Source organism: Canis lupus, chromosome 22 (assembly GCF_003254725.2).
Source record: "Canis lupus dingo isolate Sandy chromosome 22, ASM325472v2, whole genome shotgun sequence".
NCBI lineage: Eukaryota > Metazoa > Chordata > Mammalia > Carnivora > Canidae > Canis > Canis lupus.
The window spans coordinates 60,951,229-60,968,837 of record NC_064264.1 but is presented as its reverse complement, the minus strand read 5'-3'; the positions used below and the strand labels follow the sequence as shown (position 1 = coordinate 60,968,837).

General features: G+C 50.9%; 1 protein-coding gene across 13 annotated transcripts in view; it reads right to left on the bottom strand.

Annotated features, from left to right (window-relative positions):
* Positions 1–3,443: 3,443 nt before the first annotated feature.
* TMCO3 (transmembrane and coiled-coil domains 3) overlaps positions 3,444–17,609 on the bottom strand; it is a 47,965-nt gene continuing 33,799 nt past the window's right edge. For 10 of the 13 annotated variants that reach the window (XM_049099181.1, XM_049099177.1, XM_049099185.1 and 7 more), the window contains 5 exons: positions 15,542–15,737; positions 11,701–11,851; positions 7,705–7,784; positions 6,350–6,499; positions 3,444–4,201 (listed from right to left, as the gene is read on the bottom strand). In XM_049099181.1, the coding sequence (XP_048955138.1) occupies positions 4,088–4,201; positions 6,350–6,499; positions 7,705–7,784; positions 11,701–11,851; positions 15,542–15,737 (691 nt within the window). In that variant the 3' untranslated portion in view covers positions 3,444–4,087. Of the gene's footprint in view, positions 4,202–6,349; positions 6,500–7,704; positions 7,785–7,920; positions 8,061–9,678; positions 9,782–11,700; positions 11,852–15,541; positions 15,738–17,609 lie in introns of those variants that run through there. The other 3 variants (XR_007404799.1, XM_049099186.1, XR_007404800.1) reach the window with 3 other exon arrangements.

The following is a 17,609-nucleotide window of genomic DNA, read 5'->3' as shown; positions in this document are numbered from 1 at the left end:
GGCTGATGGCCTCCAGGTAGGTGCTAACCTGCACCTGGCGCACACACCTGGGTGCCCACACCAGTGCATAGGGACAATTCTGTGTCTACTTGCAGGAGAGGCAAAGACACCCGAAGTGGCACGTGAAGAACCTGTCTCATCCCTAGCTGAGCTTTTCCGACATTATTCCCACTGGGAAAGAGGTGCATGACGACAACGGTTGGGACACCGGTGATGACATAAGCACTTAGCAGCATCTTCACGGAAGAGATGGTCACAGGGTGGTGAGAATTGTCTGCCTTAAACTCAGCATCAGGATGAGTCAGAAACACACAGTTGAGTAAAGACCACAGAACACAGCGCTTCCGTGAAAGCACTGACACCACTAATGCTGCACATGCTCCTCAGGGAAGGAAGCAAGCCCTCTGAGGGTGACCTCTGAAGGGCCGCGAAGGGTAGGGGTGTCCCAGCACCAACACTGCTTCCTGTGACGACCACGCCCCTGCACACAGGCCTTCCAGGGACAAACAGCTCATGACCTCACTGCAAGCACAGGGGGCTGTGGGCAAATTGGGCTCAACACCCTCCCAGGCACGTTCACCCCAAATTTCTAAATCACGGGCACAACGTTTCTCGATTTTTCAGACCATGTTCAAGGGCAGGTGTTGGCATGTACCCCAGGCAGTGGGGTCAGGGTTCAGCCTAAGTCCTCACAACCCCTGGAGCAGCTGGAGAAGGGGCCTGCCCTGCGCCAATGCTGCTGGACCCCTTGGCACATTGCTCCTTGTACGGTCTATCCCTAACGTAAGCAAAGCAGAGGCCTGCTCACTCTGGCCAGGTGCCAGGCGCCAGAAGCGGGAAGCCAGAGGCCTGTGGGACACCAGGCCCCAGTTGCCCTCAGGACACACAGGCCTCACTCTTTCTGGATGAGCTGATGGAAATGGAGCCAGCCAATTTCTCTGCCTGTGTCGTGTTCGGGGGGCGTGGACTTTCCAGCCAGCCTCGAGACCCACTGCTGGCAAAGGGGCTGCCGGAGAGCCTGGGGGCAGGTGATAGGAGGTGGGAGCCAGTGTGTGGCTGGGAGGCATGGACAGGCTGGGCTTGGCAACAGTCCAGATTAGGACGGACAGATGGACAGAGGGCTGGGCTGCCATCATGCAGGAGGTACACACAGCTCTGGGGGCCCGGCCCACAGACATAGGCCGTGGGGACTGGGAGCCTCGGAGCCAGCGGCCAGGGCACCCTGACATTTGTGCGGAGGGCCCTGGGCTGGCAGCAGCGAGGTCCTGGGGGTGTGGGGAGCCGGCAGGAGGTCCCAAGGTGGACGCCGGAGCAACCGCCCACCCTAGCCTCTCCTTCATCTTCACCGCGTGCTCCTCTAATGCCTGCCACTGCCTGTCTGCCTGGGCCTCACCAGGGCCACTGCACCACCACACTGCACCTGCACCCTCCCAGGCTCGGACGATACGACAACTGTGCCGGGTCCAGGAGATGTCGTATCCAATGCACATGCTGGTTACTGCCATGCTCTGCCTGGGGGACGCACAGCCTTGCTGTGTCCCTGTTTAGGGTGCGGTGGCATGGTGGCCTGTTCAACAGCCTGTTCAATGACGGATTAGTGCTCCCAGGGAGATACGGTTGCCACTGTCCCCCAGGGGCGCTCTGCTGCACCACACCTGGTGGCTGTGGCCCAGGAGCCGAGGGGGAGGCTGCCTCACACCTTGACCTAGGACCACTGAGCACCTACTAGCCCAGCACCCCCGCACCTCTCCCGGGAGGCTCTGACCCACCTGCTTTCTCCTGAGTCGTGGCTGTCTCCTGCACCAGGCTGCAAGCTCTGCCTCCGCTTTTGTAGCCACCCCTGCCCGCTTTGTCCACGGTCAGTGACGCATGAATGTTCTCCTGTCTGTGGAGTAAGCAAACCAAGGCAAGCCTCTCTCTTCACTGACCTCCCACACACGGTCTGCTCTGACAGCTATTGCTCGCAACCTTCCACTGCAAGGTGGCACAGCCAGATGGTGTTGGACATCCTCCTCTGGATTCCTTCAGGCTGAATGAAGTTCTTCCACGACAGAGTGGTCTATCTCACTCCTGCTCCTCATGCTCAGCAGAGCACCAGGACATGGAGAAGGGTGCCTACCTGCCACAGGTTTAGGCAGCAGAACTCAGACCCAGGGAAGGAAGAAGACCGTGCGAAGGTTGGAACATGTGCGATGTGTGTGGGAACCAAAGGGGGAGGAGATGGAGGTGTGGGAGGGTGCAGAAGGGTCAGGCTAGAGCTCTTGGCAGGACAGGTGACCAGCCAGGTGAAGTGTGTGGAAGACCCAATGTGGTGCTCGCTGTCGGCAGGTGCATCTGCTCCTCATCTCAGAGGTCAATCCACCAGGAACAGATTCAAGACACCAAGTTTTAAATTCAAGATGAGGACATCACTGCTGGGCTGGTCAGCAAGCACACTCCTCTGGCAAAGGATCCCACACAGAGGAAATGCTGACGGAGGCAAGTGGGCTGCAGGGGCTCAGACTGGTGGAGAAGAGATCTGAGCTGGGTGAGTCTGGATGAGGAGGGGAATGCGGACAGGGCTGGAAAGGGCTGTGCGGCCTCACTGTGGGGCAGGGTGTGGATGATGGGCCCCGAGAAGGGATTGGAAGGTGAAGATATCACGTGTCTGCAGGCAGATGTCTTCCAGAGGCACATCCTCTCGTGTCTTTATCCACCATTCTCTCACGGTGATGTTAACTCCACATTCTGGGGAAAACATCTCAGTGCGTCAAATAGGTTTCCTTCCACTCAACAAATTTCATGAGCTCCTGGTTCTGCCCTCGGGTGCTGGGGATATAAAATGAAATCACAGGCACCCCAGCAGCTGCCTTGAGTGGATTCCAGCCTGCTGGGCACGGGAAAGAGAGATGAACTGTGTCCTGCCCACATGTCCACACCTGACAGTTTAGAGGGAATGGTCCTCATGTGCTCTGATCTAGAAATGAATAGAACGACTGCTGTTTTCTACAAAGAAGATGATCTTTGTATCACTTCTCCAACAATTTACTTCAGACTAGATACAGTTTACTTCCTCCTCCAGAGTGTTAATCATGTCACTGCGATCCACATTTACATCTGTAGGACATAATGGTACCCAAGGTGGCTGTCCTGCTACTCCAAGGATGCTGGTCCAAGTATCAGGCTCTTAAAGCCCATCTTCACAGGACACTCCACACAAAGCACCCCTTAGGGAAATCTGTAAGGATTAGACCTTCAGCCATGGATTTTCTGAAATGGGGCATATAGTAACCAAAATACACTTTAAAATGCAAAGTTACAACTTAGGTTTTCCAAATAGCCCTATGTTAATTTGGTCACTTAGAGAATGATGTGGCAATATACAAATAATCCTAGTTTTTGAGAACTGTCAAAGATTAGCTTAACACAAAAATCTAAAAAACATTCCAATAAATTTCAATTAATTCCTCTTATCATACATGATCTTTATTAAAGCATGCATAGTCTTATGATTCAAAACAAATATTTTAAAAGAATGACATATCTAATAAAAATCAACATGAGTTTTATTTAAAATTATTATAATAAAAACAAATAGACATTTAGAAGACATTTGTCATTTTAGAAAACAGACAGTAATGACTAAGTAACTTTCCGATTTCACTGCCAGAATTTAAATTTCACCTCACAGAAATGTTTAATGACAAATATTGACCAACAGCTTATAATACAGAAGTTGAATAAATAAAAAATCCTTCGGATTTTTTTTTTTTACCAAAAAATAATGAACTGATGAAGTAACAATAGAGAGCTAACATTAACTTCAGAAAAAAGGCACATCTAGGCAAAACAGTCAAGGTGATCTGTAAAATGCAGCATTATGTTTAAACTGTGCAGGATCAAATGAATGCAATAAATTACTCTGGAAGACCCGAAACTATGGCAGTAAAAGTCATCACTGGGCAGACAGGGAATCCCTTCAATGGTGTGCTTTGTCCCCAAGGCAAAGGGCTCGCAGGGATGTGCAGTCATGTACGTGTCCCAAGCTTCTGCGTTCCGCACACAGGTCTCACTTTCTGAAGCCGTGTATCCCTGTTGGTCGGTGCCCTCAGAGACTTAACCGTCTCTCTGGTCGAGGCACACACCTCATGATTGCGGCTCTCCACAGCACTGGGGCCAGCAGGAGGCTGAGTGTGGTCACACTCAGGATTAGGAGGTACACCTGCAACAGGAAAGACCACGTCATCCTGGGACCAGGAGGGCCCCCAGGACAGGCCGGGCTGCCGGAGGTGACACTCAGGACCAGCAGGGGCCTCGCACACCCTGTGCAGCCATAGGCACATGGCCATCTGGATGTGAGCTGCAGAGACGTGGCCCTGCTGGAAACTATCCTCAGGGATTGCCCAAAGTCAGCATGCAGCCTTAGGGCCGGTGTCAGACAGTGCCTGTGCACAGACTTTATGCTTCAGCAACTGTTTCAACACTGAGACTCCTCCTATCTTCCTCATGCTCATGGACACGAGGAGACAAGCACATAATTCTGAACGCTCATCAGCATGTCCTATGACCAAGAAAAACCCCTATTAGTCATTTGGCCCAAGTTAGGGAGCAGGTGTGCAGAACTGGGTATTGGAGGCACCTCGAGGTGGTAGGGCCCTCCCAGCAACAGGGTGTCCAGGGAGGGATGCTCGCCATACAGGGAACAGTGGGCACACCCCCGCCCTGACTCAGGGACCAGCCCGACATGCTCACATATGCTTGCACAGGCATCAGAAAGGGCAAAACAAAACTCAGATGTGGTAGGGTGTTGAGGGGTCACATTAAGTAGAAAAGTAGAAAGTACCCTTCACAAGCTTATATGTCTACAAACCCCCAATCTGAGAGGGCCCCGAGGCTGTCTCTAAGCTAAAACCATGCATGTGAGCTGGTCCCCACAGTTATGAGGTTATGAGTCTGTGTGGGAAGGGAGTGTGGTCTCCCAGCTGCTGGCACACATGAGATCTCCTGGTAAGCCAGCAGTTCAGAGCTGGAGGTCCAGGCTGCTTCTATGCCACAACCTGACATTTATCCACTGACAACAACAGAGTCCCTTTAATGTCCACCTTGCTTTCACTGAAATGGCAACACTCCACTTTAGTTGTGAAACGTTCCTACTGCTACATCACCATCCTCAGACGGCTCGGGCTAACACTGGCTCTGCTCTAAAGGACCTTAGCTCTTGCCATGGTGGACAACAGACTGTGGCCCCTTGACCTCTGGGTGGGGGGCCTCAGCCAAGCACAAACCTCCTGCTTTTCAAATTTAAAGTGACAACCATGGATCATCAGACGATATTCATTACATTCTAATTCATGACCAGCTTTAAAAGGGCAAATGAACAAAACCAGAGAGGAAGACAAGGCAAGTGCATGGCAGCAGGCATCTGCGCACCTGGCCCCCCATAGAAAGGCTGGCCCAGGATGATCGGACCAGAGACAAAGGAGAAGGAGGCAAGTGGTGCAGGGAGCTCATCTTCCAGGTGCCACACACGCTTAAAACTGTGGTAGAGGAAGGAGGAGCTGATTAAAACAGCTCCAAACTGTTGTATATGTTGATGCACAGGACAAACCTCTGTGTATCTTTTAAGTAGGAAGATTTGCCATCATTTCTATTAAAGGGGGCACCTGGGTGGCTCAGTGGTTGAGCATCTGCCTTCAGCTCAGGGTGTGATTGAGTCCTGCATCGGGCTTCCTGCATGGAGCCTGCTTCTCCCTCTCCCTCTGCCTGTGTCTTTGCCTCTCTCTCTGTGTCTCTCATGAATAAATAAATGAAATCTTAAACAAATAATAATAATAATAAAATAAAGGTTAAAAAAAAGGTTTAATTCCAACTCCCTAAAATTTGGAGACATGGTGTCTTTAGAGGCACTTGTGCTCACCTTTTACACATTGGCAAATGTCGCAATCTATGTTGTGAGGAAACACCAAGTGAACTAGGGCTTTCACATATAACAACATTCCAGCTTTGCCTTTTAGATGGTGTCGGTGTTCAGACCCCAGCTGCAGCGACTCCACTCACATACACGGTCCCAGGAAGGCTGGGGCTCTCAGCCTGGCTGACAGCCGTGCACAAACTAGCAGGCAAGCTTTAGCATTTAGCATTTTACTTTTTGCAGAGACACGAGAGTGACTTCACTATTGCTGCCTCAGGGAGCGAGGTGATAGCTCGGGCAGTGTCAACTACTGACTGTCACCCAGACCTCCTCGCCTATATGAGGCAGAGCCCTGGCCCCACATCCGCTGTGGGTGGCTGCAGGTGGGATGCTCAGATGCCAGGTGGGTATGGAGGCCAGGGCTCCCTGAACACATACACAATGTGGGTGCACACTCACCTCCCGAGAGATGATGCCAGCTCGGCGCGCTCTGCTCCCCAGGACAAAAGAGAGCTCGCTGACCTGTGCCAGCCCTGCAGCCACGATCCACTTGACGTACTGACTGCTCTTCGGCAGGAGGAGAGACAAGACCAGGGCTGCCAGAGCAAACTGCGAAAGCAACCGTGTTACTGCCTCCCCCAAGCCTGATAGCCAAGCAGAAAAGAGAAGGGAGCCCTTGCCTGACTCAGGGGACACATGCAGGAGCACCACACGAACACAAGGTGTCCGAGAGAAAACCATGCTGAACATCTCAAAGTCCATGTTCAGGTTCACCCACAGATAACTAAGTTCCCCACAAACTAGGCCCACAGCAGTATGTGGCAGGTAGCATGCAAGGACATTTCAGTCTCTAACGAGAGTCCTGTATGTCTCTCACATACGCAGTGTCTAGAGGTGAGCAGCTGGAACTGCCAGGGCAAGTGCAATAGTCATCAGGGATTCTCATTCCTCCCAATAGAAATATTTTAAGTTAGGGGCCTCTGGGCAGCTCAGTCGCTTCAATGTCCAACTCCTGGTTTCCACCCAGGTCATGATCTTGGGGTCGTGAGATCAAGCCCCAAACTGGACTCTGTGCTGGGTGTGGAGACTAGACTTCTAGGGATTCTCTCTTTCCCTCTGCCTCCCCAGCCCAACTGAAAAAAAAAAAAAAAAGTTAACATTTTAAGGTAGCTTTTATAATTTACACAGCCAGACAGCTACTAAACAGATAAGCGGACCCTGAAATAAATGTTAACAAGAGCAACTCAAGAATCTGTCGTCATGGGGGATAGACAGAGGTCAGCAATTCTCTGTGGCTGTTAAATGTACGTCCATGAGGCGCCTGCACAGACATGAGCACTCCATGCCCCGTGCCATACCCCCTGCCCTGGGCATCTTTTCCATTCCTTTATGATAAGCCACTGATTTAGTAGGTAAAAATATTGTAATAATTTCAAGACATATAAACAACAAAATGTATATGTGTGTGCATTGCTAGCAGGGCTTGCGGTTCTGCAGACTCACTCAGGACAAAAGTCTAAGTGCAGGTGCCTCACGGGACATCCAGAAGTGGCTCATTCTGGTCCAGCTTTTCTAACTTCCCATTTCAAACATACCCAATTCTAAGACAAATGAAGGAAAACAAACCCAAAGGGCCCAGTCCCAGCCCTCCCCATCCCAGATCGTTGGGTGGCAGGAGGGGCTCATGGGTAAGTGGTGTTGCGGTAGTTTTGCAGACTCAACATCACTATGGGTAAGAAGGTAGGCTCTGCAACACATTAAACCAAAAATGCCAGGAATTTTACCAGTCCTGAAGCACTGAGGGGAACCCGTACCTTCATGATCACCACCGACAGAGTGAGGACCATCAGGACGGTGAGCTCATACACCACGAAAGTGGGGAACACGTGAAGGCCTGTTGGGGAAAGCACAGACATGGTCAACTCTTGCAGGATCCCTGCCTCGTCCCCAGTCAGGAGTCTGTGATGCTTGGGCTTCCATACATCCTTCCCACAGGACAAAGGAACCTCGTGAGCTCGACCCCACAGCACCTTGTATTTATGGCTCATGCCGAGTGCCATCCTCCACCAGACTTCACCCCCAGGACTTGGCAAAATCTAACGGCAAACAGCTGCTAACTGATTTTCTTTTGTGAAAACATTCTGTCCAAGATGCATACATCTTCCAGGGCCTGGAATCAAGAGGGAGAAGCCACAGGATAGGAAGCCCAGCCCAGATACTCATGGCTGCTTGCTGCTCTGGCAAACAAAGGAAGGAGAACAGTGTCTGCTGGGAAGCTCTGCTTGCTGGGGATGAGGGACAAAGGATGAGGGATGGGTGCTGGTGGGCCCCTCCTCACTTGGTGGCTGGGCAGGACTGGCTGTGCACTCATCCCCATACCCCTAAGGAGTACAGGGCCAACTAGGCCTCCCCTCCTGAGCACCTGGAGCCCAGGACAATCTCCTCTTCCCTGGAATGTGGCAGCATCCACCCTTCAGGCCCTGGCTCCATGGGGCCTGCAGATGAGCACTTGCCCTGACCTGCCTGGCAATGTCCCTCTTCCTGGGTCTGAGTCGGCCACCTCTCACACCTGCAGTCTCCCTGAGGACTGATGACTGCTCAGGGCACACCTACCAGGGAAGCCCCTGGCTTCCCTCTCCTCCAGCTTTTTATGGAGTCTTCAACCCCCCAGCCCTCCTGCTGCCATAGGTGCAGACCACCTCTGGCTGCATCTGTGTTCTTCAAACTCTTGTCACTCACAGTATGATGTGATCAGCGTGAGGACTGATATGCACACCTCTCCAGAAGACATGTCTGACCTAGCCCATCGCATGGACCAGCTTGGGGTGCGTGGCCCTTGTCTACCCGCTTTCCCACCCAGGCGATGCCAAACGTGTCACTACCTTATTTCAAAGCTCAGGGGCCTCCCCTCTCCTGAGGATAAGCATGCGCCCTTCCTGCCTCGGAGCCTCTGTGGTGACCACATGATGGCACCACACTCGTGTCCCTGCTCAATGTATGGTGGAGCCTCTGCAGACCACAGGGGCCCTCACTGCCACAGCAAGCACCAGGCCCAGGCATACAGGACAGATGGCAGAGACCCCTGTGCTGTGAGCAGAGTGCCGTGCACACTGCTCAGGGACAGAGGCAGAACCCACGCTGGCACATCTGACAGGAAGGCACACAAGCCACCCTGTAGTGTTTCTGCTCATGGTCATTCAGTCATCCTCCTGACAAATACTGAACGTGTCCCTGGGATGGCAGGAGGGGCAACAGGCTCTGGACGACCACGGACCCTGGCATGCCTCCTGACCTCTCTCTGCAGATGTGAATTTCAGGGATAAATGAGCAAACATGTGTGAAACAGAACAGGGTATGTAGTTGGTCAATCGACACAAGCCCCACAGTCACCTCTCACGCAGGCCCACAGTCTCCAGGGCACCTCCAAGAATGAGGAATGGGCGATGCCCACTTCTGAATTCCTCTCTGTGTCCCAAGGAATGAATCCTTGTTGAAAGTTTACAAGAAAAATCAAGTTTGTGGCCTCATTCATAAGAAGAGACAGGGGATGAGTTGTCACGGTGGTCGTGCAGGACGGTGGGGTGGCTGCACAGGCTCGGCTGCCCCCACTGCACTCTGTCTCTGGAGCTGCCACGACCGAGAAGAGGCTACAAGCCCCTGTGACAGCACCTGAGATGGCTTCCAGGGGGGTGCTGAGGGTTACCAGGGCTCACAGGGTGGGTACTTGAGCCAGGGGGACTGGTGTCCTCGTATGGAGGAGACACAGAAGTGCTCTCCTGCTTCCCTACCTCTGTCTCTGTGTGTCTGCCTCTCCATCCTGGTCTCTCTCCTTGAGTTCACTGTGTACTAGGAAAAGCCACACGGGGACCCAGCAGGCAGGCATCCATCTATCTGCAGGCCAAAAAGAGGCTTTCTCAGCTGCAGCCGCCTGGACGCTGGCATCTGTTTTGCCAGCCTGAGCCAAGGCTCAAATGCCTCATTACTACAGCACAAAGGAGGGACCCTTGGGGGGCTCACTGAGTGAAGTGTCTGCCTGCAGCTCAGGTCATGATCCTGGGGGTCCCGCGATCAGGTCCCACATCCAGCTCCCTGCCCAGCGGGGAGGCTGCCTCTCCCTCTGCCCCTCCACCTGCTTGTGCTCTCCCTCAAATAAATAAAATCTTTTAAAAACTGTAGTACAACAGAACATGTACAGTGTTCTTTCAGTGACCTGGGATTTAGGAAGTCAGTTGCCAGCAGCACTGTGGTGAGGAGAAGAGCCTGGCACCCTGGTCTAGCAAGAGGAACACTGGAACTAAATATCTGCAGTGCCAGCTGCCCTCTGAGGGTTGGTGCCCACATTGCTGGATGAGGCAGGATCTCCACCATCTGAGTCAAGTCCCTGCCCCAATGCCCTCCCAGGCACCTGTGCCAGATGCTGCTGCCTCTGTATTCAGCCAAGGGTGGGTGGGGGCCTCCTTCACTCTGGGCCCCAGACTGCCCTTGGCCAGTCACACTGCTCTCAGCGCTCAGAGCTCAGCTAGGCCCTTGGCACTCCCCCATTCCGGGACTGACTGTGGCCAGCAGGCCCTCCATACAGTCTTATGGCTCCGTGGGGCCTGACATGGCGGTGTGTGTGTGTGGGGTGTCAGGGGCCAGTTGATGTGCACATCACTGACGTCCAAGAACGAAGAAAAGGAAAGGCATCATCTCAGACCAGCTCCGTGTTGTCCTGAGCAGTGGGAGAGTCCATGCTGCATGCACACGTTCCGCAGCTGAACTTCCTTTCACATGCTGAGTGTGAAGAACCTAAGTACAAACACGGGTGGCTATCTCCTTGTTAGACATTGTTCTTGGCAGGTGGAGAACCCTCACCTGAAGAAGAGTTAAGGGAACCGGTCTGCCAAATAATGCGTCCATGGGATTTTCATTTCCAACCAGCATACGCTGCATGCAGCCCTATAAGCAGGACATGAGCCACATGTGTGTCAGCGAGATGGGGCCCCCAGGAGGGAATGTGGCCTGGACCCAGCCAAAGGAAGCTTGCATTTGTGGGCCTCATGGGTCCTTGTCTGGAAGAGTGATGGACGAAAGGTAGAGGAAAGAAGGGGGATCTGGGGGGCAGGGGGCAGGAGGGACAGAGACAGACCCAGGCACAATGACAGATGACAAGGACAGGAAGGGGATGGACAGGTAAGGGGGCAGAGGAAGGGCACATGTTGGCAAGAAGGTCCTCTCTCAGAATAGTGAGGACACTTGTCACTAAAGCAGCTGCTTTGCCGAGTGTCAGGGGGTCCCCCAACTCTTCACTCCACTCTCAGGACCAGCTGCCCTCGTTTCCCTATCAACTTTAAAAGAATGTGCTTTCCGAGGTTCTCCATCTTGCTGTGGCTGCTCTGAGTCCGTGAGTGAGTCAGCATGGTGCAGGAGCTTTCTGGGCAGAAGGCAGCAGCATGTACAGAACGTGTGGGGGAGAGACCCCCTGACACAGGGGCATTTCCAGAGCACCACACCTCGATGTGGCAGTTTAATTTTTTGGCATCAAAATTAACCTTTCCTCCCAAATGCCTCATTTTGGTGCTGAGTTTAAGTTGCTAATGTGCTGGGCACCTGCGCCTTTCCCGTGGAGTTGAAAGTGGGAGTCGTCCTCTCCCAAGGGCATCTGAGAATCCCCCAGGGCATGGCAGCTGGTCAACAAGTTAATTTCCCCAAGTATAAATCTTCCCTCTTTTTGATGAGATTTCTCTGCTGACCCTATTTTACGGGAACATGTAAATAGGTTGCAGCAAACCCGTGCATCTAACAAATACTGCGTGAACAAGAAACATTACCTATGGATGCAAAGAAGATGATAACCAGGAAGTCACGGATGGGCTCGATGTAAGACATGACCTCCTCGGTGACCATGTGGCCTTGGGAAGAGATGAGTGCCCCAGCCAGGAAGCAGCCCAGCTCCATGGAGATGTCCAGCAGCTCCGTGACCTGGGCGAGAGGGGAGGGCCGCATGTCACTCACAAGTGCCACCAGCGACATCTCTGGCCAGGGGTGGGTTCACACCCAAAGGTGGGTGTGTGGTCACAGCAAAGGCCCATCTCCAAGTCCCCAGAGGAACCGTCCTCTGTGGGGACGGGCTGAGATAAGCACAAGGAAGCTAACGTTAGTTGAATTTGTCATACAGGGGCAGAAAAAATAATTTAAGATATTTGAAACAATCATTCAAATTTTTGAATGACAATATTTTCCAAAATTTATTTTAAATAGTTGTGATAGATTTTCTTTCCCTTGGCTCAGTGAACAGCCCAACTATGGCACTAAAACTGAAAGCATGTGGAGAAAAAGGACACTCTAGTGAGCGAGGCCTGGCGAGAACAGGACCCCAGAGGAAGCACAAGAGAGTTCAGTGAGCTGGACACAGTACAAGTCAGGATTTACTGGGTTTCTAATAACAGTTGTTAAATGCAAATTCAGGTGAACTTAGTGAGGTGTTACTGACACAAAACAACTTGAAAAGGAGGAGGAAGTAAAACCACACACAGAAGTCAGCAGCCAACAGAATCGTTACAGAAACACGGTTCATAAGAGCGCCAAAATACCTCCAGCACCCTAGTCCCCTGAGAGAACACACGACCCTCACACCAAACACCACAGAGCTCTGCTGAGAATCACACAGAAGAGCTGAGCCGAGCAGAGCATGCTCACAGGCAAAAGGTTTGCAGCAGCGAATGTACAAACTCTCCCTCAACAGGTCCCCGGTCCCTGCAGTGGTGTGTGAACACCCACAAACTGGATCCAAAAGCTCATGCAGGTGCCGGCAAGACCATGAGTATAGCTGGACACCCTGGACTGAGAAGGCTACTGCCCACAGTGCTAACCACCTGCAGGAATAGGTAAGTCGGCAGGGGACAGAGCAGAGAGTCAGAAATGCACAGGCACACTCAAGCACTCGTGCTCACTCATGCAAGCACAAGTGCGCCATCATACTATCACATGCACGCTTGCATTCACACGCCTCTTGGCTTCTGACAAGGTGACCCCACGCTAAAGTGTGGTGTGGAGAGATGCATGTGGAAACATGGATTCTTGTCCACAGCCCTATGCCATGTGCTCCACCCACCTCCAGATAGACATAGATCTAATGAGAACAGCAAAGCAGGACATGCCAGGAGACGACATGGGTGCCTGTGGATACAGGAAGGCAAAGGTCTACACAGGACATAAAAGTGCTAGTCATACAAAATTTGAAACAGACTACATTAAGATAAACAACTTCTGTTAATCAAAAAAATGCCATCAAGAGAGTTAAAAGGCTTCAGACTAGACTGGAAGGTATTAAGAACATACAGGACACAGAACTTCAGCCATAAGGAGCTAAGGACTGAAAGTGCCCCGGCATGGATGGACCTTTACTTTGTACCACACCAGAGGGGCAGACACAGGCAAGTTGGTGGGAAAGAAAGTGAGTGGTTACTACAGGATGGGGGGCCAGGGGGGACTTGCTCGTTAGGGGTATGTGTGACAGAAATGTTCTGAGGGTGGCGACCGTCATGGCACAATGCCGTAAATGTGCTGAAAACCATTGACTTGTATACTCTAAATGGGTTAATGCAGATGATTTTGTTGTAGGAATTTCATTTTAGTAAAAAGATAAAAACACAAAAAATTTGCCAGAATATATAAAAAAAAAATTCCTACAAATGAATAGGAGAAATAACCAACTCAATAGGAAAATGACCCAAGGGTCTGACAGGCTGTCCCTGAGGAGCATCCGCATGGCGAAGGAGAGCACGGGACATGGTACTCACCAGGGAGATGCGAGTCAAAGTGCTGACAAGACACTGCTACCACCCAGCAGAGCAGTGGACACAACAGGGACAGGCAGCACCAGGACAGGGGGAGGGTGTGGTGAGACCGAGCCCGCATGTGACACCAGTATCAATGGGCACAACCTGTTACCGGGAACCACATGCCACCTCAAGCCAGCTCCCATGCGCCCACCAGCTACTTTACTCACAAGAGCCCTGAGTGGGAGCCCACCCTAATATCCAACAACAGAAAGGATGAGTTGTGAGCTGCATGGGACACTGTCATGGCTGCGGTGGAGTGTGAGCTGTGAGACTGCCTGATGTGCAAGATGCCCAGCCCCTAACATGTGTGGTGAACCCAGCAGCTGCTCAGAAAATGCTGTCAAAGAGAGAAAACAGAAACTTTGAATGCAGAACTAGCTTCACTTGTGTAGCCTGTGGAAAGACAGCATGGAAGTCATCCAGACAAGACAATTTGCTGGAGGTCATTTTCAAAGAGTAAAACACTTCAGAATGGATAAAGCAATGGAAAAAAAAAAATCCTGTCACACACACAAGCAGCTCTGAGCAGAAGCAAATCTTAAGACTTCTCCCAAAATTATAAAATAGTAGGAGGCAATTAAATCATACATAAGGAAGTGGGTGTTAATTTCCTTTAAATTAAAATTAACCTTTTTATTTTGAGGTAAGTGTAGATTCACTTCCACTTGTAAGAAAACTTGGAGATATCATGTATCCCTTATTGTCTCACTAGAGTCAAAGTGCGAGATCACAGCCAGGATATGGACATAACACGGTGAAGACACACAACTTCTAGTCACATGGATTCCCCCCTCCTCTCCCTGCTCCTTAACAACTGGCAACTGGCAACCTTCCCTCCATTTCTGAAATTTTATCATTATAAACGTCACATAGATGGAATTACACAGTATCCAACCCGTGGGACTGGCTTTTCCTGCTTAGGATCATTCTCTAGAGATTCACGTACCAATTGTTTTAAACCTGGGTGGTCTCTGTGGTGTGGATGGACCACAGCTGGGTGAATCAGGCACCTGCTGAAGGGCATCTGGGTGGTTTTTGGCTGCTATGAATACACTGCTGTAAACATTCACGTGTGAGCTTCTGCATGAACCTGAGTCTTCACTTCTCTGGGGCTCAAGGGGAGGAACACAGCTGTGGGGCTATGTGTGGGGCCTAACAGCATTTCCTCCATGCTCTCATGAGAAGTATGTCCTCTAAATAAGGAAAAGGCTGCTTCTTAACCTTCTATCTTAATTTTCAACTTTTTACTTTACAGCAAAAGAAGTTACACTGCTGACCAGCTTCCTCATCATGGAATAGAACAGAAAGTTGTCTCAAACTGTTAATCTGATTTCAGGTACAAAGTTGTTTAAAAGTTTGACAAGGTAACACTGGTGATACTGGGAATCCATGTGGCTCTCAAGGCCACTCAGACTGCCTCCAGTGCCACACTCAAGGTGCCATTTTAGCAAAGTACTTAAGAGTATGGGAGCTGGGGCGCCTGGGGGGCTCCATCAGTGAAACACGTCTGCCTTCAGCTCAGGTCATGATCTCAGGGTCCTGGGATCAAGCCCCACATCAGGCTCCCTGCTCAGAAGGGCATCTGCGTCTCCCTCTGCTTCTGCCCCTCCCCACCACTCAAATAAATAATTTTTTTTTTTTTAAGTGTGGTAGCAAACAGGTTCAACTTGTAGCGAGGGGCAGAGTAATGACTGTGCATAAAATAAAAATACACCTTTGTTTCAAATACTTTAACTACTATAAAATGAAAAGATAAAGAACTGATTATAAGCTTTCAGTTAACAGATACAAGTCAGACTATATAAATAACACGTATTATGAGAATTACCATTAACATTAAAAAGATGAAAGCAGAGATTCCTAAGATAAGGATTTCTTTGTTCCCTTTGCTTTCCACATGCAGTTTCCGATAATACGGTCCAATGAGGTAAGTCTTTATAACAAGACACAGAAGAAAAGCAGCAGCCAGCGAGAAGAGAATCTGGCCAACCAAAGCCAGTATCCGCAGAGTCTCCATGATGATGCTAGGAGAGAAAAAAGAGGTTATTGCACCTCCAAAACACATTTCCTTAACACCCAAGAAAATGAGCTTTCACTTGTTTTTCTTTGACAGGACAAAATAAATTTCTCAAATCACATTTTTATTTCCAAATACTAAAATAAACCCTATCAATCCATTAATTCTAAATAACTTGGTTCAAATTAACTTATTTGAATCAAATATGGAAGCTGGATTGTGTGCCATCAATACTTTGAAGCAAATGCATCTTATAGGGACGAGGACTTCTGACTGCAGCTCATACAGCTCAGTGATTGGTGACCAAATTCCTCACCAGAGCTAATCCCCACGTGACATTCTTCCAGAGGTGACCATCACCGGGCAGGCTGAGTGGTGGGGGCATGGCTAAAGAACCCTGGCCACTTGCAGCACAAGAGCTCCTTGTGGCCAAGCCAGAACTCTGAATTTCACATCGGTTATTTAGTCTCGGAGAATGGGATTCTGTGCCAAGCTCTTTTTAGAATATACTATTTACCTCTCAGAATGCAGTCTCAAGATCTTGGTCAGAAGAAAGGCGTAACTGTGTGTTTATAGTACCGACAATGAGTATGCGTATCTTTTATTTAAACTTAGTTCTCCATCATATTTAGGAAACTAGTCCAAAACTCTGGTTTAAAAGTTCTTAATGGCAGAGCACAATCTGATGATCAGGAGAGCGTGCATCATTGCAGCCAAGCTTCACACAGCAGCAGTGGACACGGATATCAAGTGGCCCCTGACTGAGCACGTGGGGGAATCTGACCGAGCTGGGCACAAAGGACCCTCTCCCGGTGGTGGAAGGCTCCCCGCAGGCTCAAAAGGAAGGTGAGACAGATCTGCACAGAACAAGCAGGACAAGTCCACTTCAATTCCCGGCCAGTTTTCCCACCCTGGTCATGCAGCACCTGGCTTGTACCTGGCACTCAGGCATCTCTTCCCTGGTGCCATCACCTCCCCGTACGGCTGTGCTAACCTAACTGGTCTCGTGATGCTCCACAGAGACCAGAACAACACTGAGAACAGCAGATGACCCCAGGCTTCTGGCCCAGTCGCAGCTGCTCCTCCCTCCCCCACAGAGCACGTTCTCCCAGCGGTAGGCAGGACCAGGCAGGACTAGCATACCAGGTCCCAAGTGCGGGGGCTTCCCACCAATCTGACGAGGCCACTGTGGTTCACCACTCCTTGCCCTACCCGGATCCTCTGCACAGCACCTTCTGGTTAACCGTCATGTAGTAACTGCTCTTATCCTCCCCAAACACACTGCTGGCCTGGGCCCTGAGCACTGCAGCCACACTCTGCTCCACATAGGAGCTCCAGTCTCAGTGCCATTTTATTTGGCTGATAAAGAGTGCAGACAATGTACACCCATGTTCCTCCAGACAAGTTCTAGAACCATCCCATCCACAGAGGAGAACGTGGATGGGTTCCAGTCACTGTGCACTCGCCCTACCACCCCCCTGCCCACTGATATGCTGTAAGGAAGGGGATGTCAAACAGCTCAGAAAGGTCCAAGTGAAAAGTTAAAAGCCAGGGAGAGCCTTGATATCTATGAAGATCCGGGCTCCAGGGACATTTGTGTACCCCCCCACCCACATCCTGCTCTTCATTCATATGGTGAGGACACTAGGGTTCTGCACCTGTATTTCCCCATTTGCCATGTTTTTGCAAAGTCCCTGTGTCAGTGCCAGCCTCACCTTTCAAAGCCTGCATTGCCACCAGACACCCTGGATGCTGTAGGTTCTGGAGGTACTGGACAGGCCACTCTGAGCACATGCACATGGACAGTCCTCTAAATCCCCCTCCAGAGGAGGCACCAAGGGCCACAGCCCAGCCTGGGCATCACCCCGCTGTTAAAGGT